The sequence below is a fragment of the Platalea leucorodia genome (genome assembly GCF_965183815.1).
Source record: "Platalea leucorodia genome assembly, chromosome: 4".
In the NCBI taxonomy this organism is placed as follows: domain Eukaryota; kingdom Metazoa; phylum Chordata; class Aves; order Pelecaniformes; family Threskiornithidae; genus Platalea; species Platalea leucorodia.
Genome location: NC_138826.1, coordinates 100,561,525 through 100,585,328, shown reverse-complemented (window position 1 = coordinate 100,585,328; position 23,804 = coordinate 100,561,525). Strand labels below are relative to the sequence as shown.

The 23,804-nt window shown below is 40.8% G+C and overlaps 1 protein-coding gene across 1 annotated transcript in view; it reads left to right on the top strand.

Annotated features, from left to right (window-relative positions):
- Positions 1-3,622: 3,622 nt before the first annotated feature.
- Positions 3,623-23,804, top strand: part of CTTNBP2 (cortactin binding protein 2) — a gene marked incomplete at its 5' end in the record, with an annotated part of 88,791 nt that continues 68,609 nt past the window's right edge. The window contains 2 exons of the mRNA XM_082309718.1: positions 3,623-3,691; positions 15,059-15,166. Coding sequence (XP_082165844.1) covers positions 3,623-3,691; positions 15,059-15,166 — 177 coding nt within the window. The remainder of the gene's footprint in view (positions 3,692-15,058; positions 15,167-23,804) is intronic.

Genomic DNA, 23,804 nt, shown 5'->3' with positions numbered 1-23,804 from the left:
TGTTTGACTTGGCTTGATGAGTCCTAGACGACGGTGGTGGCAGAAATGCCTTAAGTTAGCACTGGGGTGACCTTTGCAAAGATTGCGATGATATAATGATTAATTACTTTTTCTCAGATATCCAATATTCTGTAAAAATTTATCATCTTGGGACTTCAGCATCTCCTGATTGCTTTAAATTCAGACACAGGCCTATTTTTTTTAGAAAAGGATGAATAAAATACCATTTTACATTTTTTTGTTTGATGCAAATGGTTAGTAGCAAGGCGGTAAAGCCTCAATACACTGTATGATTTAGATACACAGCAGTTTGCTTCCCTGCCAAAGTAAAGCCAAGGCATGCATTTTCTATCGCAGTAGTTGTGTGCTAATGGAGGGAATGAGCACCGTTCAGTCCAGCAGCTGCATCCTGTAAGGTGTGGACATTCCAGCACTGCATGCCAGCTCTCTAATCATAGGAAAGAAATACATATAAAGCTCGGTTGTAAGGTCTGCTCCTAGGCTTGGCCTTTCCTTTATGTCACTCAAGCCAAATAAAACTGGAAGAGCAGAAAAAGAGTTAATTGCATTCAGTTTGCCAGCTACGTGCTAGTAGTAAAACAGCGAGCACCTTTCTCTGAGAAAAGCAACTCCTTTGCCTTACCGTAGTGATAAAATTATCTGTAAAAGCACAGGCAATTTCTTCTCCTAGAAAACCTCTGGCTTAGCCATGCGTTAAAGAGGTGTTTTACCCTGTATAATACAGGCATAGCAACGACAATGCACTATGGGAGCAGTCATGAAGTCATGCTGTCCCCCTCTCTGAACTCATTTATTAGGTGTGTAGATGTTACATTACTGAGGGTTTAAAGCCAGTTCTGAGAGAGGATGTCAGTAGCATAAACAGAGTAACCAGAGAATAAGTAAGACCTTGTCCAGTGATGCAGTACTAACAGTCAAGGAAAAAACATTTCCTACTTTGAAGATGATCCCAAGTCCAAAGGTGTTCTTCACGCAGCAAAACCTCAAAGACCTCAAAGACATTTGGGCCCTACCACCAACACTGATGATGCAGCAACGATTGCTATGCAGCGTGAGAATCCATTCCCAGTCGTGACTGGTAATATCTAACATGGATCTTAGTGCTCCCATGCCAACAGTAAGCCTTGTTGCTTTCACTAGGGGAAAACGTCGAGAAACACAAACACGCAGTATGGGTTCATGCAATTACAAAAATCAATAATATTTTCAAAATGTTGTGACAATTCATTTCACGACATAAAGAAGAAATATAGATCATTCCTCCTTCAAAAGCATGCCTGTCATCTTTTTGACCACAACAACAGGTCAAACTGCTTCCAATGCTTGGATGATGTACTGGATATTGGTTGTCTGGGGGTGGGCTTTTAACTGAAGTGTTGCTGGTCCATCTATCCTATTAATTTTTTGCTGGCTGAGATCTGAGCACCCCCATCTCTCTCAGAAATCATTCTAAATTTAACTTCAGATAAGGAATGAGACATCAGTTCTCAAGTCTGAGACGAAAAGCTATGACTAATCTAATATTCCTTATTATTTTGATAAATGTACTCTTGATAATTGATAAAATATCAGCTAAACCAGAGTTTATTATCTCAGCAGAGCAAGAAATAAATGCGGTGGCCTTTGCTACATCATTGCTGGGATGTGGATGGAGTTAAAAAAATAGTACTTACACAGTATGTTGTGTGCATGCTTTGTACCAGCTGAGTTAGAAAGACACATAAGTAACTGTGATGGCCAGCAGATGATTCTAATGCAACAGGGAAGTACTGGCAATGATAATGGTAGACAGGAATCAAGAAGAGAAAAGATATTCTCAAACCAGTTTTAAAAACTTCAGTGTTTAAAACCATTTTGGAGAGAAGTATGACAAGGTCTATAGGAAATTACTTTTCATTTAGTTTCTTGATGGCAAAGCACCACATACTCTTCAAAATTTATATAAAAAATGAGTAATATATGGTAGTTTGCTGTCAATAAAGTAAGCAAGCAACAATATATCCTAAAACCAATTAAATGGTATTAGAGTTCTGGGAACTGAGAAAAACAAGTTGTTTTAGGCTCTGTGTCATCAATGGAGTTTCTCAGCTTCGGCGGTGGAAAGGATGGGAGCACTCACTGTAGTTATAAAAAGTGTAAAGCTTGAGTAGGAGGGGAGGTAGATGATTTTTAAGGAAAAACAAACCCTAAACCCAGAAAGCATCTGTTCGACTGGATTCTATGTGCCCTGTAACAGATCCTATACACTGCCTTCTGCTCACTCTGTTCAGGGTACATTTATGTTACAGTTAGAGTTTATTCTACTAATTGCTCATCGGTTCCCCTTCCAGTAATGTAGAGGGGAAAAAGTTCATGCATGTTTTTACTTACATCCTTAGGTATAGCATGCTTAGAAGATTTGCTGTCTTTGATCAAGGGAAGGCTTTGGCCCATTTCTGTCTGGTTGCGGTGCCAAGGGAGTTCAGCGTGAACTTAGACCTGAAGCAGCCCTATGAACGGAGGAGACTGGCAAGGCTCAGAGCAGCCTGCTGCTGTGGAAGTTGTATGTGGCTGCAGAGTAAACTGTGTTGCAAATTCAGCTTATTACGGCTGTAAAGTGGTTCCAGAGGAGGGTACATTTGGATTTGGTTTCGGTGTATAGCTCACCAGGCAGGCTCCCGTTGCGGTGGGAAAGCAGCGGGGCAAGACCTTCAGAGGCATCCCTGGGAGGCAGGCAGTGCGGCACAGACAGAGGGGCGCTCCTGTGGGGGAACGTTTAGCCTGCGTGGTAGCGGGTTCAGGTCCGCAGCCCGAACCTTCCTCTGGAGGAGTCAGGACAGGCTTTGGCTTTGGGAACGGCAAAGGGCGGTCCCAGGCCAGGCTGGGCTCCAGGGCTGGGGCTGAGAGGCACTGAAGCGTTGGGCCTGGTGCGTTGGGCCTGGATGAAGGCCCACCCTCCCACAGGCTCGGAAGCCACTTTGCCCTGAAAATAAGCCAGTAAGCAAGGGGTGGTGGCAGAAATGTCCTCCCCCAGCCCCTTCAACGGGGGACGGGGAGGGAGAGGTGGCTCCCTCTGTCAGCACCCCCAGAAGGAAAGAGGCAAAGAGATACCCTTCCCTCAAAGGTTTCAGCTGGTTTAAGGACCTCACCGATCAGGTGAGCCAAGCCCACTGTAAAAACCCTTGTTTTCCCACCACGTCCCTAGCCTTTCCTTTCACCCTCCTGCTCCCAAGCCACGGGGGAGGGAAGGGAGGAGAGCGGTGCCTGCGTGGGGCCCGGGCAGCGCGGTGGCGGGGGCGCTCCCCTCAGCCACCATTGCGCGCCGGCAGCCCGCGGCGGGGTCCCGCTCCCCCTCCTCCGCCTGGCTCCGGGCCGCCTTATGGCGGACGGGGAGGGGGTGGGTGGGGAAAGCCGAGCGCCCGCCGGCGGGAGTCGCTCGCCTCGGCCGGCGAAGGGGGCGGCTCGGCTTCGGCAGCCCCGCCTGCGCGGCGCCGGAGGGGTTAAGCGCCCCCTCTCCCGGTGGGCTCGCTGCCGGCGGGGAGGGGGTTAAGCGCCTAGCGGCGGCGGCTGCCGCCACTCGGCTCCGCGCCGCTTTCCGCGCCGGAGCCGTTACAGCGGGAAGATGGCGACGGAGGGCGCGAGCGGCGAGCCGGGCTCTGGCGGACGGGAGGACTCGGCGGCCACGGCAGCGGTAACCGGCTTGGCGGGAGAGGGGGGTTCGACCCGGCCGGGGCGAGGAGGGCTCCCTGCGGGGATGGGACGAAGCGGCGCTTGGAGACCTGCCTCCCCCGCTCCGTCCCTCCGCCCTCCTTCTCCCCCGGGGCGGGACGGGGCTCGGCTGCGGGACCCGTCGCAGCCGAGCCCCGTCCCGCCCCGGGGGAGAGGAGAGAGGGGCGCGGGGTCTCCCTCCCTGCCGGCCTTCCTCTTCCCCTCGACGGGGGCGGCGGGTTCTCTCCCCATTGTTCCTTCCCGCTGCCCCGGCGCGGGGTGGGCGTGCGGCGCCCGTGAGGGGGCACGGACGGGGGGGTCGGCTCCCCGGTCTCGCCTCTCTCACACCCACCCCCCTTTTCCCGCCGCTTGCCACGGCTGCGCCCCGTCTCTTCGGGCGGGCTGAGGTGGTGACAGCGGCCGGGGCGGTGGGACCTGTCAGGCCAGGGCGCGGGGAAATGTTGATCTTTAACCCTTTGCCGGGCCCGCAAGGAGCTTGCTTTCTCCCTCCTTCCCTTCTTCCTTCCTTCTCTCTTTCCTTCCTTCCTCCCTCCCTCCCGTGTGGCGTTTTCGGCACCGGGGCAGCGTCCCTTCCCCTCCGCCCCGGGCGCCGGTGAGTGGAGACGTCTCCACTGCCCGGACCTGCGCCCCAGGGGCGGCATCTGGCTCCCCGCTTAAAATATCCCCAAAAGCCGAGCCGAACCCCCCCTCCCGGCGCGGCTTCTCTGCGGGTGGGTGAGGCGCCCGGGGAGGTGGAGGGACGCGGTGCGGTGCCAGCCGGTTATAACGGCGTCGGGCGGAGGCTGCGCTCCCCTCGGCGAGCGGTGGGCGCCTCTCCCCCGCTGAGCGGCCCGAGCCCCTGGCCGGGGAGCAGGGGTTCACCCCCGCCGGCGGCCTGCTCCTTTGGTGGGCCCCCGGCTCCTCCGCCGCGCAGCGGCAGACCCCGCTCCGCCCGCCAGCTCTCCCTCGCCCGGCGCATCCCAGCCCTGCCGTGGTCAAACCTGCCTGGGGAGCGACCGGGGCTCGTCAGCCCGTGTTCACCGCCTGGTTGACTGACAGCCTTCGTGAGAGCGGGGTGGCCAAGTCCAAAATCGGGCCGTAAGTGCTCGGCCTCCTGGGGACGTGCAAAGTTGAGGGCAGTAAAACCGCTGTGGTGCTCGTTTTGCTTGGGATCGTTTCGGAAGGTGATGGCCCCCGAAGGGAGGGGACGCTAGCTTCTGTGAAATTCAGGTTGTTGCTGGCATTTTTTTTATTATTTTGTTTTCTTTCAAACAGGCACTAATTCTTATCTGAAACCCTGTTCCAACTGTGCGTTTAATCTTCCTTGCGTGTTTTAACTTCTGCAGTGTTGTGGAAATTGAGTTTTACTTAAAAAAAGTAAACCTTACACAGTGAATATTTTTAACATCACTGTCTTTTAAAACAATGACGTAACCATGACATAAATGAATATTAAGGTAAGAATTCATAAAAGCAGACTGTTAAATACTTTAAAGCCCTAGATTTGAATAAAAATATTTATACTAAATTCTTTAGTATACTCATATTATTACTGCCTCAAGTTTCAGTTTTAAAAACTCAAATGAGTAGCTCGCAATCAAGTAGCACTCTACTATTGTCCTGTTAGGCAGTGCAGTGTAAGCCACTCATGCAATTTGGTGTTCTCGTGAAAGGTAGGAGCGATAGCTCTGCATTGCTTTTAAAATATTTCTTTTTTTTTTTAAACTGAAGAGATGCTAAGAAATAACTTGTGTGTGTTGCTCCCTAACAAAAGTAATAGCTATACTTAAGCAATAACAAAATATTTTTTTAAATTATTACTTTTATTTTTAATTTGCCTTCAGTCATTAAATATTTAATATTCCTTTTCACCTTTTTTTTCTTTGCCAATATAAACATTGTATTGTTGATTTCATTTTATATGTCATACAGGAAAGTAAAAAGAACTCCTCTGTGCAATGAAAAGATTTTTTTTTTTTAAATATTTATACAATACCAATACTCCAAAATTCCTTTTGAAGGGTTAATATGAATAGCTTATTTTCTGTCTTTAAACTCAAGATACAGAATTATGAGTTGGATCATCTTGCTTACTTTTAGGATGACAGTAAGCATCCAGGTGACTATCTTGTAAGTCACGCTAAACTTCAAGTCATAATGAAATATTGTTTTCAGTACAGTTTTAGATTTTTTCCTTTTTTTTTTTAGTTCTCGAAATCCTGATTGCACAAATGGTGCAGTAAAAAACTGTAAGAACAGTATTTGTAATAATAATATGTTAATGTGTAAATTTTATGGTGTAAGCAGGAGATGTATAACACAGGATGGTACAGTAGGGTTTCTTCATATGAAATGCTGTTATTGCATCTTGGTACACTATCAGTAACATCACTGGAAAAAAAGACTTTTTTTCTGCTTTTAGAAGCACTGTAGAAAAGGATTAAAAGTGCTCTCCTTCCAGTTTTTACATTCACCAGGGAATTTGACTGAAAAAGCCTAGACTGTTCTGTACTGTGTTACATTTAGGAGCAAAGCCGGTAATCTTGTCATTCTGAGGTTCCTTGGATGGAGCAAAGACCACCACTTCTTTCCCACAAAATATTGGTATTTTTATAGTGGTAAGGATGACAAGGAAAAATGGCAGGGGAGTGGTTCTGGTCCTTTTTCCTACCTGCACAGCTTGATTGCATGAAGCCAGTGAAATTGTGTTGGTGCAATTTGGACTAGAATTGAGAGGAAACATATGTGTGTATTTTAAAACATCTTTGAATGACTTCCATCTGCATAATGTCTACCAATAATGATTATATAATAGCAAGAAATAATCCAATTTGACAGTCTTTTTGTTGAAACATTGAACATCAGCCTGCTGCGCATAGAGGGCTGGCTTGTCACACGTTACAGCTTCAGTGTGGCTTTAACAAAGCCTGTGAAAAGCCTGTTATATCAAACACGAAGTTTGTTAAGATTATTCAGTAAAATTTCTGGGTTTGATTTTGCTTGGCCAGTAATCAAAAGCATAAACATTATTTTTGTCTGAAAGATAGTACATTCCGCTGTCTGTAAAGCTGTATATATAGAGGATATTGGTAGAGTGGAATCTTGACTCCTCTAAAGTGAGTGGGGATTTTGCTGCTGTCTTCATCGGTCAAAATTCCATCGCGAATGACGTGTGCATACCCAAAAGGATCAGTCTGGGTTGCTGTGGGTCACATAACAGTACAAAAAAGTTGCGCTACAGAAAAAACTGTCAATATTAAAAAAAATTGATAAATGGAGAGAAATTCCGTGACACGTTGTGGTGATGTTGTGTAGGATTTTATGGTTAGCTTAGTATCTATTGATCTGCAAGAGCGCTTGTAGTAGAACTGCCATTCTGGTCAATATAGTGAAATGCTAAATAATGGTTTGATCAGATCAATTATACAGGCTGATTTAGATCAGCTGGAAAGATTCTTATCTGAAAAATATTGCAAGTAGCAGAAAAAGAGACCATAACCCTTGAAAAGCAAAGGCTATACCTCTTATTAGGGACTACATCCTGGAAAATGGTCACTTGCAAAAGGACTTTGATTAACTATCACTGTCCTCATCTGAATACAAGTTCTCAGTGTAGCATTATTTTTCAGAGAAGTTATTTTCATCTAGTCAGATGCACAATGCTGTTGTGGTGTTCGAACACGTAGGTGAGATGCAGAGACAGCACAGTTCTGTCTTAGTCCTGCTGCTCCTCTGTGATGAGATATTGGTCTCGATCCATCTTGCAGTGATGTAATTCAAACCTCCTTTCTGCCTCTCCTCCCCCTACCCCAAACTACAGCATTGCCTTTTCTGTGCCTTCTACTCCACAACCTGCAGCACAGCCTCTCTTCCCTTGTGAATGTCCTGGGGGATAAGAAAAGAAAGCTGTTGAATGCAGTCCACTTCGTAAATGTTCCTTGCTCTGCCAAATGTGGACTTGTCACACTGTCTGTCATTAAAGGTGAAGTGCAGAGGGGCAATGCTGTGAGCTGGATGTGTGACAGTGGCATGGAGGTGCAAATCTGTAGGATGCAGTATGTCCTGTTGTTTTCCCAACTGCTTTGACTTCACGTGAATAAGTGTTGCTTTGGCCTCAGAGGTGATACAGCAAGATAGGAATAGAGATGGAAATTGGGACAGGAAGGAAAGAGCTCAGGAAGACAACAGTTTGAGGTTTGCCTCCACACCCACTCCTACCCAAGAAAGGGATCAGTTGATTTACAATACCTATGTAATCCTTGAATATGTAAACAGGAAGGTGTCAGGTAGGCTTAGGGAAGAGGTATTGCCTCTACAGTATGTGAATTAAAGCTTTCTTGGGCATTGATTTTTTGGTTCTATTGTAGCACAGGGTGAGGTGTAAAATTCTGGAAGACTTAAAGATGGCTTCTGGAAAGCTTCTAAAGATTGCTTCAACAATGTGTACCGCTATCTGGATCTAATCATATACTAATTGCCTTAGAAGTGACTTATCTGAAAGCAACTTTCTGAATAGAAATTACCTGTTAAATTTAAGTAAGTGTTTAAACATGGTTATTGAAGAGTTATGGGGCTAGAGCCATAAAAAAAAGACTTAGATACATAACCTGCGCTGAAATAAAAAGTGACTAAGTACCTTTGTGCCTGTTAATAGATTGCAAACATGTTTTAACAGCTATGACAATATCTGTGTGTGTGTAAAGGTCAGTGTCTTACTAATTTTGGAGGGGTCGGGGGCTGTTTATTTTGTTTCCAAAATAAATTTCCCAGTTTCGAGGTATATTTATCGTTAATGTTGAAGCTGTTAAAAGTTTTGCAGTTAGCTCAAGCCAAAAAAACCCACAGCAACTAAAGAAAACTTCCCCCATACCTTTTAAAGAAAACCTTTGAAAAACCCAGAAAGCAAGGGAGCTGTGCTTGGGGAAGAGGAAAGCAGAATAAGCAGGTAACTTCATGTGGCGAACAACCCAATAAAAGTCAGTAAGATAATGGATGGGCGTAATTAAATGCATGTACGGTCCCCTCATGATCCCTCAGATATGACTGTGTGAAATTTTATGTAAGTCCTGGATGTTAACATCAGATGATATTCTCTTCAGCAAGAAACTTGGTCTTAGTTGAGGAGCAAGTTCCACAGCATTGCTTTTCCTTGAAAGATATTTCTCTGCCTTTATATTTGTTTCTGTTGCCAAGAACATTCCTACAGGTCACATCTTACTTCTTAAGTTCATCTTGGATGGGGTGGGAAATGGACATGTATTTTTGCATCAGATAATTTCTGGAGAAGCATGGGGTCACAGACTCTTATCTTCATTTCAGACTAAAGAACAAGCCAAAGCAATAAATTGTGGTTTTCCCCGAAGTATTCCTGAATACTGTATGGATATTATAACCACTTAATTTAATACCCTCTCTGTTTGCAGAGTTTTCCTTATTAGAAAAGGGTTAGGATTCATTTGACCACATACCCATGTTTATGTTGAGCTAGGTCCTGAAACTTCCTTTTATAGTTGGTGGAGTGAAGTAAGTGGTTAGAAGGAATAACTTGTCTTAGAAGCATGTTTGTGAGCTTCTCTGTTTTTGAGTGAAGTGACTTAGGCAGCTGACTCTTAGAGGTATGGATGGGGTTCAAGACCCTTAAATTTAGGTGTCTACGTGTATGCATAGTGTTTAATCTCCTATTACAGTCAGTGGAAATCTGACCAATACAGTCAGCAGAGCCATGAGTTCTGGTGGCTGGTTAGCTGAATAGCTTTCTTGGCTGTTTTGACTAGGCTGATCAGTCCTCCATTGAAAATAAAGGGACATTAGGTACCTAGCTTACATAGCTCACACCTACCTTTAGGTGCCTTAGTCCTATCTTGAGGGCTTCCTTTCGTGGTCCATATGTGATACTGTGGGGTATCCCAGCTGGCCGCCCACTACCAGTCCAGATGGCATCAATGATTCTCCTAAGTCCTGTATCATATCTACCTGTCCCAGAAAGGTATCTCTGATCCCCCAGAGATTTCAAATTGCACTAGATACTTCTGTGTAGACAACTAAATAGGATTAGTCAAAACAGATCTTTATACTTGGTCAGATGACTTGTACCTGGGGGACATACTTGATGTTGTAAAATGTATGAATCAGGGTTGTGTTTCCCTGGTGTAGTTGTTTCATGGGTCTGACAGATGTGAGGCCATCATGATATTAAAGGTTTACTTTGTACAGTCTAATAAGTAATAGCAAACCTTTTTTATTTTTAGAACCTCATCTGGGAAGTCTGCTTTGTGAATCCTGAAGAGGATTCTTGTGTATATTTAATGGAACTCAATATAAAGTATGTAACAAATGCAGATATGTACCTTTCCATTCCCTTCTGAAAGGACTCTTTTTTTTTTTCTTTTTTTTTGACAGCTTTTCCCTATGTTTTCCCTATGTGCTTTCCTGTACACCATTTTTATACTTCTCCCCCCCAGTCTTTCCACTTCAGCCCTCAATTATGCCCCACAGGTTTCTTTCCCAAGTCCTGAGTTACTACCCAGCTCCATCTTTTAAAAGGGTATGTAGCTGCTTTCTGAGCAGGAAGGAGCTTGTTTTCCATGGTCATTTGTGATTAATCCTCAGCTAACTTCTTTTTTTGCCTCTGTTCTGCTTAAGGAAAGTACAAAGCTTTGGCTTTTATACTTTACCTATTCAGACCTCTGCTGAAGGCAGCAGAGTGTGCAGCAGCTGCTGTGGTAGTACAATGAACAGCACTCTTAGCTCCTGAAGTTGCCAGTACTATCAACTGGGCTAGGTCACCAAAACCAAACTATTGGCACTGCCAATCCCTCACAAGGATTTTTTTTTTTTTTTTTTTTTTTTTTGGAGGGAGGGTGGTGGGATAAATTTAACCCTAAAGACTTTTACCATCTCTGCTCTAAATAGCTATGCATGTGGGAAAGAGTCCTTCTGTTTCCGTGCCTCTTGGTGACCTTCCAATTTCATTCTCTTTCTGTCTTTTCCAAAGGTGATGGAGGTGGGAAAATGACTGTCCTAAGTCACCCTTCTCTTGTTCAGAAGAGATGCTTTTGTCTTCTTTTGGTTCATGGTAGAGTTTCTTTTAATCTTTAGCAATGCAGGTTATCATTTTGCCTGTACTCTTTTTGTGATGCATACACAGGTAGTTGAACGAGTTTTAGCTAATTAGCTGTTTACTCTATTGTCAGTGCACTTGCTGCCAGGCAACACACACCCCTTACAAAACTGATCTGAAAAATAACGTGGAGTTTTAGAGACATACAGGATGGAAGTTGTAGTCTCTTTCAGGTACTTTATTCTTATAAATCAAATAAACCAGACATTTTAAAATCCAAAAGAGGTAGAGAAAAAAATTCTCTTGTGTTTTGGTTGCGTATGCCAAATGTCACCCTGGGGCAACATATTCATGTATCTCTGTTATAAAACCAATATAATGGATGGCTTGGTTGCACAGTTGTTAAATTGTTGGTTAAATTGTTACAGCTTGGCACTTTACCAGAGGTATTGTAGCTAAACCCCAGATGACGCATAAGCCATGAGCTACTAATGCAGTCTTTATTTTCTGGAGATCTAAGACTTATTGCTCCACTGGAAGATGTTAGGAAGATTGCTTTTCTAGATCTAAACAACAGTTTTCTCTATGATTTAGGCAAACAGTGCTCCATCTGAACAAAAACTTCAGGCAAGCTTGCCGTGACTGACATGTTGATCCCCAGAAGATGGCAGGGAGTTAGAGGAAGGATAGTTTTATTTCATCATATGCTTTATCTACTCAAATCTTAAAAATATTTTTACAACTATGCTTGAGAATGTATTAAATCTCATACATATTAAACTATATATTTTGGTCCAGCTAGGGTAAGCTACGTTACAGCTCCATAAGTGCTGATTCAGAGATGTGCATGGGGAGAAGGTGTGCTAACTTCTTCAGCAACTGCCATGCACACTCTTACCCTGTGTGAGGGGATTCAAGGTTGCTTATCCATAGTGAACAAATCTAAGATGTCCTTAAAGTACTGGAAAAAAGTGGTCATTCCAGTTTTGGAATTTGTCAGATAAAGCTATGATGAGAAAGCCTCAGTGGACATAGAATTATTCATAAACAAGACTTGAAAAATGATGGGCTTTTCTTTCATCCTAAAAAGCTCTTAAATTCTTTATTTCGCTTTTTCTGTTTGTGTGCCTCTTCTGGTTGATTTTGGACATCAGTTTTGGGAAATTTTGTTTGTTCTTTTTATGTGTGTGAAGAATTGTCTGATAGAGTGTGGGTAATAATAGATTATGTTTTCTGTGCTTAATAAGTCAGAAGGCATCAAACAAAAGTAGCTGATGGCAGACTGACAGCAAAGGTGGTGGTTCTTCATAAAATGTGTAGTTGTGCTGTGGAATGTTGTGGATGTTAAAATTACATAGAGATTCAAGAAGCAATGGGGCAAATTCACAACAGGTGTGTCAGCCAAGGGCTACTACATGCAAAATCATAATTTCTGGCTCAGAAGGTGCATAAGCTGAAAATTGCTGGAGGCTGGGAGAGTATTTCTGGGAAGTATCATTATGTGCTTGTCCTGCTCTGGTACTGATTTCAAGGCATCCATTATTGGCTGCTGCTGGAGACAGGATGCTCGGCTAAGTGGGTTTTTAGTCTGATATGCTAGAATTGTTCATATATGAAGTGGTTTTGCTAGTTCTTGTTTCAAGTTTTTAAAATGAAAAATATAAAAACTAAGTTGCGTATCTTGTTGGTATGTCTTTCTATTAACATTTTTTAATGTTTATTTATATCTAACTATAAATTAGAAGAGAGCACTTTTAATTGCTTGTTATTACTGTCTTTTCATATGTTCTAGTTCCGGGTGCATGCTTGAGCAAAACTTACTTTAATTGCTTGATCAGATGCTTAGTTAAAAAAGCTCATAATTGAATCACGTATGTTGAAGAATGCCTCCAGTTTGTTAAGAATGTAAGAGTGTTTTCATTTATGTCTTGTGGAAGACTGCAGAAAAGAAGTTTCACCTGTGATGTACAACGAGTCTTTTGACAAAGAGCTGCCCTGTGTTATACCTCCTGACAAGCTGAATTTACTGACTTGGAGAAAAGAGTAGGATCATGTAATTATATGAGGAACTGTATACGTTTAGTAACTTTTCACTTTATACATGTCTATAGATTGGTGGGTGCTGTATAGAATTGTGAGCCACTGTGAGAGGCTGGTGCAGTGTACGTTAGGAAAAAGCCTTCAGAGAAACCAGTTGCTTTTCTTGATCCGTTGACCTGGAGGGTAAGAGGTGTCTTTTGGATTAGAGGAATAGCTGACCCAGGCAGCAAAAATAGAGGATAACTATTGTTCCGTCTAGAAATTTTGGTTAGAGTGGATGGCCCTGTCTCTGAAACAGTTATGCTTAATAGAAATCATTGCTCGTCTTGTTGATCCATGTTTTTCACATAAATGAAGAAGTTCAATCCAATGTACATTGAATGCAAATAGCTAAAGTTCTGGCATACAGTTCTCACTAGCCATTTGTGCACTTCTCAGTGTTTTAACTACAAAGTAAAAATGGAAGACAGAGTAAATCTAATACAGTTATAGCTTTTGGGTAGTTTTGATCTATGGCCTTCTAGCCTGAGGGAAGAACAACTGTTTTGCCCTTCTCTTGCCTTGAGAAAGCAGAAATGGTACTTGCTTTAATTTTTACTGGATTTTCCTGCAATGAAGTTAAGCTCCTGGGTAGCCGAACTCTCAGATTTTATGTCCTTCAGGGAAAACAGACAGTATATCCAGATACACAGTTCAGCTAATTTGGCAACTGATTACTTCATACTGAAGATAGCTGAGTGTCTGCATCTCAGGGCTTTGCTAGGAGACACATCTACATCATAGCAAGGACTCTAGTATTTCCCTTGCAGTGAATAGAGTATTGGAAATCAAACTGCTCAGCTGAATCTAGCACATGGAATAAATATTGTTTTCTCTCCCTTAAATAATCCCCTTCTAATTTCACTAAGCGTCTACTTGTGTTAGCATTGTGGATATTGGTGACCAAGAGATTTGTAATAATCGTATCTGCTACCTTTGTGATTTTGTAAATATTAATAACATTCCCCGTACCCCGCCTCCAAAATCAAGACTTCCAGCCTTGTAGTCTTTCCTCATGTAGTAGTTACTCCTTCTCTCTTCATCCTGTTAGTTAGGCAATTCTATACCTTTAGATGAGGGCTTTATGCAGTACTTGAGATGTGGGTTTACCAGGGTTTTATATAGCGGCAAAATGAGGATGTTAACCTTGTAAGCGAGGAATTATGTGCTAACTCCCACATGAGGTAGATGTCCCTGTCACTTCCCTGTCTTTTTTCCAGGTTATTGATAAAGAAGATGAATACAGCTGGTCCCAGAGGTGCCCCGCTGCTTACCTGTCTCCATCTTGAAAAGCTGTTGTTACCCATAGTGTTTGCTTCCTATCCATGAAGTGTCTTTTCAGCCAATACTGTTGGATGGGAGTTTCTGTAATAATATTTGATATAAAACCTTGTCCAAAACTTCTTGAAAATACAAATATATTAGTGTCCAGTGGATCCCCTTTTCCCATGTGTCTATTGACATTGTTACAGAACTGTAGCAGTTCCTGAGGTGGATTTGGTTTTACAGAAACCATACTGATATTCGCAGCATACAGTGTTTGTGCATGTGCTCAGGGATCTTATTCATCAGTATGAACTTGTTCTCCTGTCTTGCTAGGGGTGGAAGTGAGACTTACGCTGATCTTGGTAACTGTGGACTGAGAAGATATTGTTGCTATGAACTGTTGTTTGTCAGTGCCTCTTAAACCTGAACTGTACCCTCCAGCCACACAAATGTCACTGCAAATAAAGCATACAGATAAGATGTCATGTATTTTCACAAGTTGTGCTTCAGAAATTCACATTCAGCCCAGTATACTGTGATGACTTGGTTGTTGTTTGCAAGTGAGGCACAGGTTACACTGGATTAGGTGCGCTGTGGTTTAGGTTCTTTCACCCTCTCTTGCCTTCATCCCCGATGTGCTATTTCAGGTCTGCTGAATTGTTTCAGTTTCTGTGAGGTTGCATATGGGAAACTAACAAAGTTAGTTTCTTTACCATTTCACCCTTAGCATTCACGAGACTTTGCAGTATTGATTCCTTGCAACAGTATAGGATTTGAAACAATGTCATGCTTTTAATTTCTTCACTTTAAATAAAAAGGATCAGACGATTTGCTATTAATTTCGACTTTATATACTACAAATAAAACCATCTCAACTTCTGGCAGTTAGATATTTGAGGAACCCATAATTAGTTAGTGTGTTCATCAGTGTTTTGTTTCTTACAGAAAAGAGAGTTTGATGTGGATAACTTGAGCAAGCCAGAATTGCGAATGCTTTTGAGTATAATGGAAGGAGAACTAGAAGCACGAGACCTTGTAATTGAAGCCTTGCGGGTAAGTTACTGGGTTGTTGTGGTTTGCCTTTTTTTTTTTTTTTTTTTTTTTAATTCTCTTTTGCCACTTCCTTTATACTGTGCATAGAATATTATTAGTGGAAGAATAAATTGTGATTTTTAAAGCTTTAGGTTGACTAAATCTCAGTAATCACAAAATATGTTCTTGTTTAATTGTTGCCATTCAGTAATTCTATGTAATTTTGATATAAAATACTAACAAAATTTCAGAGAGGTAAGTGCGAAACTGCAAAATGACTTCCCCTTCAAATTCTTTCATATTGTAGAGTCTGTTATTTGTGAAAGGAAGTAATAACTTCAAAGGAAAATTCAGTCCATTCGTTATTTGTTCTAATGGTCTATGTGCATCTAGTCTATTCAATGCATTCATTTTCTGTGAGATGGAAGGAGGAACAAAATTGGACAGTCATATCCACTTAGGGAGACGTTTTTGTGGTGGTTTTTTGTTTTGCCTTTTTTTTAAATAAAAGGTGAAATACAGGATATATACTCTTAACAGCACTCACAAGTACTTGGTTAGATTTTTACTGTGCTGGGCACATGTGAAGGTTGGTTTTTTGCTTCAGAAGGTTGCAATCTGAAAGGCAACTTAGAAAGTTGACTGGAAATGTACAAACAAAACTTTTAATCAAAAGATGATAAATTTTTATGACTGTAATGACTTTAAAATTGATCTGGAACAGAATAAAATTTAACAGCTGCCAAACAGACTGTAGGTTTAGTGGGGAAAACAGCCTTACACGGTTTGAAAATATTTATAGCTTCATAGTTGGATAGAGGGAAATTATGCCCTTTAAGGTCTCTTAAAGCAACACCTCATTGTAATAAAATATATCTAACACTAGTTTTTAGTAGTATGTGTAATGATTATCAAGTAGTGTGGGAACATTTTCCACTTGTAATGTCACAGTAACAATTGTAAATGCATTTTTATTCAATTTTAATTTGTTTTGTGATGGCTTCATGTCACTTGATGCAAATGGAGCTTTAAAGTAGCTGTCATTGATGTACCTGCATTAATAACTAAGGACTTTATAGGTATAAACCTCTCTTATAAAATACAATTTTCACTTTGTAATGACAATAAGACACTGGAAGCAATATGTTTCTGAAGGATTAGTGCACTTTGAAGTTATTTGGTGTTTGGCCTTCAGGTATATGCATATGTTGAAATATACTGCCTTTTCATCTAGCTGTTTTACATTTTCACATCTCATTTACCTGGACTAGGACTTGTTATTTTCCCTGGCTGCTAGTTAAGGTTTTGTAAAAGGAGAAACAATGTGCACACAACATCCGGAATCTCTTTTTTTTGACTCTTCTAACTCTGGAGGAATGCAAATATAATACTCAGACAATTTTCTCTCATACATACTCATAAACAAGCTACTATACTACATACCAAATAATGGATGTATTGAAATTGAATTAAAAAGTAAAAAAAAAAAAAAAAAAAAGAAGAATGCAGTACACATTTAATGATAGTAAACATTGAAACATTAAACATTCAGGATAGTGCAGTCCCAGGAGAGAAAAAATCTACATCAGATTTCCATGCACCTGCTGAAATGGGTAGTATGTACACAGAGCTTTTTGATGACTAATATAGATCAATATAAAAAATAGCTCAATTTCATATAAGGAATATAAGTGTTGAAAATTGTTTTGTTTTGGTTTTTGTTTTTTTTCTTCTCCTGCATCTCAATTTCAAGTTCCTGTATTTTGTAGTAAAATCCTCTAAACAAAATCCATGTGGAACTCTCGTCTTCCAGGCAGCTTGCCTGGTTAGCTGTACTAGTACTGGAAAACTTGAAAGTTATACCTGCTGAAGAACTGTAGCCTGGTATCTTGGAATAGGATACTTTCAGATCTTATGGCTTTTTACTTGGGAAGCCACAAGTCAACAGTGTTAGCAGCTGGAGTCTCCAAGCAGTGAACAAAATAAGCTACTAGATAGCCAAATATAGGTCTTCTATAAAAGTGAGTAACAAGAGAATTCCATTGGAATTGTGTCAAATTTGGTACTTTGATTTGTTTCAACAAATAGGTGTACATACTTTGTGTATCCTTAAAGCAAGAAGGAAATTATTTTCATGTAAGGGAAAAGACTTCTCATGGTATTATTTCAAAAGCTGATCAAGGTCTGTTTCAATGGATGACTGGAAGCTAGCAAACGTGACACCCCTCTACAAGAAGGTCGGAAGGAGGATTCGGGGAACTACAGGCCTGTCAGCCTGACCTCGGTGCTGGGCAAGGTCATGGAGCAGATCATCTTGAGTGCCATTATGCAGCATGTGTGGGACAACCGAGGGATCAGGCCCAGCCAGCATGGGTTTGTGAAAGGGAGATCCTGTTTCAGTAACCTGGTCTCCTTCTATGACAAGGTGACCCACTTAGTGGATGAGGGGAAGGCTGTGGATGTTCTCTACTTGGACTTTAGTAAGGCTTTTGACACTGTCTCCCACAGCATTCTCCTGGAGAAGCTGGCTGCACACAGCTTGGATGGGTGCACTCTGCGCTGGGTTAAAAACTGGCTGGACGGCCGAGCCCAGAGAGTGGTGGTGAATGGAGTCAAATTCAGTTGGCGGCCGGTCACGATTGGTGTTCCCCAGGGCTCAGTGTTGGGACTGGTCCTGTTCAACATCTTCACTGATGATCTGGATGAGGGGATTGAGTGCACCCTCAGTAAGTTTGCAGATGACACCAAGTTGGGTGGAAGTGTCGATCTGCTGGAGGGTAGGAAGGCCCTGCAGAGGGACCTGGACAGGCTGGATCGATGGGCCAGCTGTATGAGATTCAACAAGGCTGAGTGCCAAGTCCTGCACTTGGGTCACAACAACCCCATGCAACGCTACAGGCTGGGGGAGGAGTGGCTGGAGAGCTGCCTGGCAGAAAAGGACCTGGGGGTGTTGGCTGACAGCCAGCTGAACATGAGCCAGCAGTGTGCCCAGGGAGCCAAGAAGGCCAATGGCATCCTGGCTTGTATCAAGAACAGTGTGGCCAGCAGGACCAGGGAGGTGATGGTGCCCCTGTACTCAGCATTGGTGAGGCCGCACCTCGAGTACTGGGTTCAGTTTTGGGCTCCTCACTCCAAGAAGGACATCGAGGTGCTGGAGCGTGTCCAAAGAAGGGCAACGAAGCTGGTGAAGGGTCTAGAGCACAAGTCTTATGAGGAGCGGCTGAGGGAGCTGGGGTTGTTTAGTCTGGAGAAGAGGAGGCTGAGGGGAGACCTTCTTGCTGTCTACAACTACCTGAAAGGAGGTTGTAGCGAGGTGGGGTTCGGCCTCTTCTCCCTAGTGACAAGCGATAGGATGAGAGGGAACGGCCTCAAGCTGCGCCAGGGGAGGTTTAGGTTGGATATTAGGAAAAACTTCTTCACTGAAAGGGTGGTCAAGCATTGGACCAGGCTGCCCAGGGAAGTGGTTGAGTCTCCATCCCTGGAGGTATTTAAAGAACGGATAGATGTGGTGCTCGAGGGCATGGTATAGATGGACTTGGCAGTGATAGGTTAACGGTTGGACTCGATGATCTTAAGGGTCTTTTCCAACCTTGACGATTCTATGATTCTATGATTCAAAATTAGGAAAGTTTGTGAGTGTGTCTGGGGAGTTGTTTGTGGTTTGTTTGGTTTTTTTGTTTTTGTTTTTTTTGTTTGTTTGTTTGTTTTGTTTTTTGTTTTTTTTTTTTTTTAATCCTACTAGTACTGCAGGGCTGATTCAAAGCCTAATTTCCCTGATAGGTCAAAGCCTTATAATTTCCAGCCCTATATTAGATGATATGTGTGTTGCCTTTTCTTCTTAAGTGATCTTCCTGTCAGTTTTCAGCACTGTGTTATATACATTTATTAAGCAGTTTTGTATGTTCTTGGTCTTTTTGTAAGACTATAGGATTGGATCTTTTAGTCTTCTCTTAGAAAGTAACTGTTCATTCTTGTGGTTGTCATCTCAGATTTTTCTCTATAATTACTTAACTTTAACTACATCATTCCTAAATATGTGTGCCCTTATCTGTACTCATTTTGCAGGGTTTCACTGAGCGTTTGTAAAATTTGTGCAATAAATAGTACTTATGTATTTATTGGAAATACCTCTCCTGGAAAGTTCTGGCATTACAGTGAATCAGTCTTGACTGATCACAAAAGAACTGATAATACTGAATATAATTAAAGACTGACTCACATGGTACTACTCTTAATCTGCACCTAGCATGAAGTTTCTCATTTTAACAAGACCTGTTTGATGCATCTGTTAGTCTGTCCTTTTCCAATTGTATAAATTCTTACACTGATCTCTCTTGTTTCCCACTTCACTAATTTCGTGTGAAGCCACATCATGTGCTTTACTGAAGATCTGAGACAGATCTGATTGGTTTTTCTCTGTCTATAAAGCCAGTTATGTAAAAAACCCCACATCTACCTTCAATATCCATAGGCAGGATTTCTTTTCACGCCGACTCTTACAGGAGCATGGTTCTCACAGTGCCAAATGTTTTTTCTCTTGGTATACATGTCATATCATCACAATCCATACCTTATCCACAGTATTCCCTTGTGGAATGGAACAGAGATTTCTGACAGAGAGTTCAGGGGTAAGAACCAGGGAGCAGGAACAGTATTTTTGGATAAGATATGGAGTTGGAACTTGTGCCTTACTGGTTTTTTGTTTGTTTTTGTTTTGTGTTTTTTTTTTTTTTTCTATGTCATGTTTATAGTGTATGTATATGTATTATGGAGTTCTCACTTAAATCACTTTTAAAATCTTGTTTTAAATTAATTCTTTTCACTTATTTTAGAAATTTGTTTTTCAGGATTACAATTTAATGCTTCTTGATATACTGTAAAAGTGTTGTTTTTCCTGTGTGGGTTCTGATGGATTAAGCAGAAAATACTTATGATGTCTTTGTTTTTGTGGACTGAGCCTCGGTCCTATATATGGAGCAAACTCTACTACTTAATAGCTCATAGAAACGTAAATAATAATCTTCTGAATGTGTTGTGGTTTTGTGGCTTCTGTTTTGTTTGTTTTTTTTTTTTTTTTGTTCTCATATTTAAAAAATAGCTGTAAAACTGTGCATAGTTTGAGGTGTCAGTGAAAGAAATTAAACTCCAAAATGATATGCTGTATCAGTTAGTACTGCTGTAATATTGCTTTTCTGACAAAGAGACAGTGCCCTTAGATTTCAGACTTGTATTGTCTTCAGATGCTTCTCTTCCAGCTGTTCATTTAAAAGGTATTCATTGTATCATAAAATGAATTTATATTTTATGACTTTCAGTTTAATTCCTCTTGGTGCGAGTAGCCATCAGAGAACATGGCTACTAACTCCTCATTTAGCACTTTTAAGATGTTGCATAACTTTTTCTCCTTATTTAAAGCTTAGTTTCAAAATGGCGCAGTCCAATGAGAATAAAGAAGAAAGGCTTCAGAGTTTGTTACTCTGCTTTGAAAAGATTGAACTAGGGAATTTTAACTCTGTCCACCGGGTATTGTTCCAGTGCAGAGTGTCCATCCTGACTATTCTGTGTAAATAAAAAAATAAAAGTTAAAATTGAGAAAGGCCAGTAGTTTGGGATTATGGGAAGAAATCTTGTTCAATTAACTAGTCATCCTGGGGGGCGGGGGCGAAGGGGGGAAGATAAGTTTAGTTAGTAAAGTGAATAGTGTTGATGTAATAGATTTTTATTAAGGCACTTGAATTTGTGCCACATGATAAAATAGAACCAAACCCAAGGTGTCACATATAACAATTAACTTTTTATTGCATCTTTGTGCATAATGTGTTGTAGAATTTCCATTGTATTTTATATAAAGTTTTGATACCTTGAAGTCTGCTTTTGAAACAAGAACAAAACTTCAAATCCGAACTGCATTCATAAGAAATATGCAGATGACATCTGTATACTTCTGCATTTTCACAATATGTTGTTGCTCCTTTATAATATGCACAACTGCAGATACATAAGGACACATAGCATTCCTATTTCTAAAAAAGGGCTGTTGCTTCCTGCTTCAGCAACTGAAACTTTATCTAACTGGGTCAACGTCTTCTACTGTTGCTATAAAAGCGTTTTGGTGCTTTGATACAAACAGAGAAAACTGAGGGGTTTTTTTGCCCTTAGCATGTATAAATTTGTTATAGTATACTCTCATTTGTACAATACGGAACTCACGGTATTTCACTGAATTAATCTCTATCTGAACACTTTCTTTTTGGGGGAACATTGTCTGTCTGGAATTTGGAAGTCACAGAAATTCAGATTTGAAAAAGTTACAGTAATTATCAACTAGAGCAATTTAAGTTGCTGGACAAGTTCAGGCCTGTGAGGACCAACAGCCTTGGAAGAGCAGACCTTTGTCATGCTTAGGGTCAAATTTTCAAATTTATTCTCCAAGTGAACAGTTAATTTGCTGTGGAGAGCAGCATCAGTATTCACCTCAAAGGAGGTGATCTTTGTGTAAGTCTTTCTCATTAGCACTCTGATTTTGTATAACTGCTACACCAAATGACTTAAGACAGTTCTTCTTAAAACTGTAATTTCTTTATTTTAGTAGCTTCATGATCAGGGTTGCACTGCAATTAAAATTAAATTCAGATTAAAATTTAAATCATTAAAGTTATTTTGTTAATGAGAAATAACATGCTGTTTAATTGCTATTGGGAATGCATATAGTTAAAAAAGGAGGGAGACTTAACTATAGCTGCTGCCTCCATCTGTCTCAATTATCCAAATAAACTGTCTGCCTGTAATAAGGGGATAATATATTCCTAATGTGGACGTAATGTGGCCACATAATCAAAGCACAGGTCTGGCCTCCCACAAGTGTGATCTCAAATAGAGCATTCATTTGTTGTTTTTTTTTTTCTCCAGCCATAAAGTGGTTGCTCTATCTGCCTGCTTTCTAGAGGGTATTTTAAAGTGCATTGACCCTCATATGATGAATTGAAGTGCCAGTGTTAGCTGTCAAGCATGGAATTACAAATACTAAATGCTGGTTTTAGTGGTGATTCTCTCATAAAGTTAAATCATTACTAGGTTATTTTTCTTCTAAAATTTTTAAGCCTGGTTTAGTTGGGATTTTTGTTTATTTTTTAATGATTTTATTTGCCTATGTAAATTTCATTAGGTGGTGAATGGTAAAATGAAAATTTATATTATACTTGCTTCTATGGTATGCATTAATTAATGTGAACAAAAAAAATGCAAATTCTTATCATACTAATCCTTTAATATACCACACTGCATAGATTTAGAACAACTTCTTTGGATTGTTGGGAAAAATCACCAATGAAATAAAAAAATGGCTAAAAGAATTGCCAGTACTAACAATGGATATATTTTCATTTAATTAAAATTGACTACAATATCAATGACACAGCTGTGGAGCAATGTCTTTTCTCTGAGCTTAAGTGAGCTCCAGATCAACAAATTCTGCATATGTGATGGCTGGGTCAGGAGGACAGGATGAGAATGGCAAGGTGAATTTGGTTGTAGGTGTTTCTTCAGTGTTGTAAAGCCCTACTGTGTTTAATTTTTACCATAACTTCCTAAGGCAGGAAAGCTTATCTTCTATGTATGTGTTTGTACCAATGTCTGTTGAATCTTTTAGCCAGTTTCTGCAAAATCTGACAAAATGCTAAGTATTTCAGAAATAGGTAGTGTCATAAAACCAAGCAGCTGGGTAAGAAAAGTCATACTGTTGTTAAGGCCTTAGTTGAAGGATTTGCGGTGTTTGTTACTGACCACTGTATATAGACTGTAGAATACAGAGTTAGGGAAAATCAGACTTCGTTAATTTAGCTCTCAGAGATATTAAATTAGACTATCTAAGTTTATAGAAAGATGAGAAGAAAAAGATCTCTGCGGGAGTTAGTTCTGCCTGAATTGTAAGTACAGTCTGTCTCCCTGAATCTAAGCATTTTGACAGGCCTGCAGGCTAATCAATAGACCTGGAAATGAATCATACTTTCTGTATTATGTCTGAGTAGAAAATCCATATAAGAATTTCTGACTTCCCCTAGCAAGGCGTGTGAGTTCTTCAAGAGCAGTGGTTGAATTTTGTAATGAAGGTGTGGATATTAATGTAATGAAATAGGTAGGTCAAAAGACAGAAATGAATGCATCGTGTAATAATACCTCATAACCACATTTAAGTTTAATAACCCATATTAATTATATTATTAGTTATTATTAATTAGCTTTACCTTAAAAAGCTTCCAGTCTAAAAAAGCAAGATTTTGAAATAAGGATAAACAGCTTTTAGAAATTATAGTGATTACTGTGTAGATTACACAATGTTTCTTTAAAATAGATAATGCACAGTATGTTGAATGCCAGTTTTCAGGTTCCAACTCTCCTGTTAATCATTTTAGAACTACTAGGATATCAGTATTCAATTCCATGAGAAATTCAGTAGTTTAAAGCAAGTCTTTAAGAAAAAAAAAAGTTTTAATACTTTCTAGGAGGATCATTTATTTTGAAATTATCAGATTGTTTCAGAAATTTCTTAAATAACTAGTTGCAATGAAAAGACACTCCATTTCCAAGGCTATAATGGTAAAATCCAACATTACTTCAAAACTCTGCTCCGTTTTTTCTAAAAGTATATGTAGTCAAATTG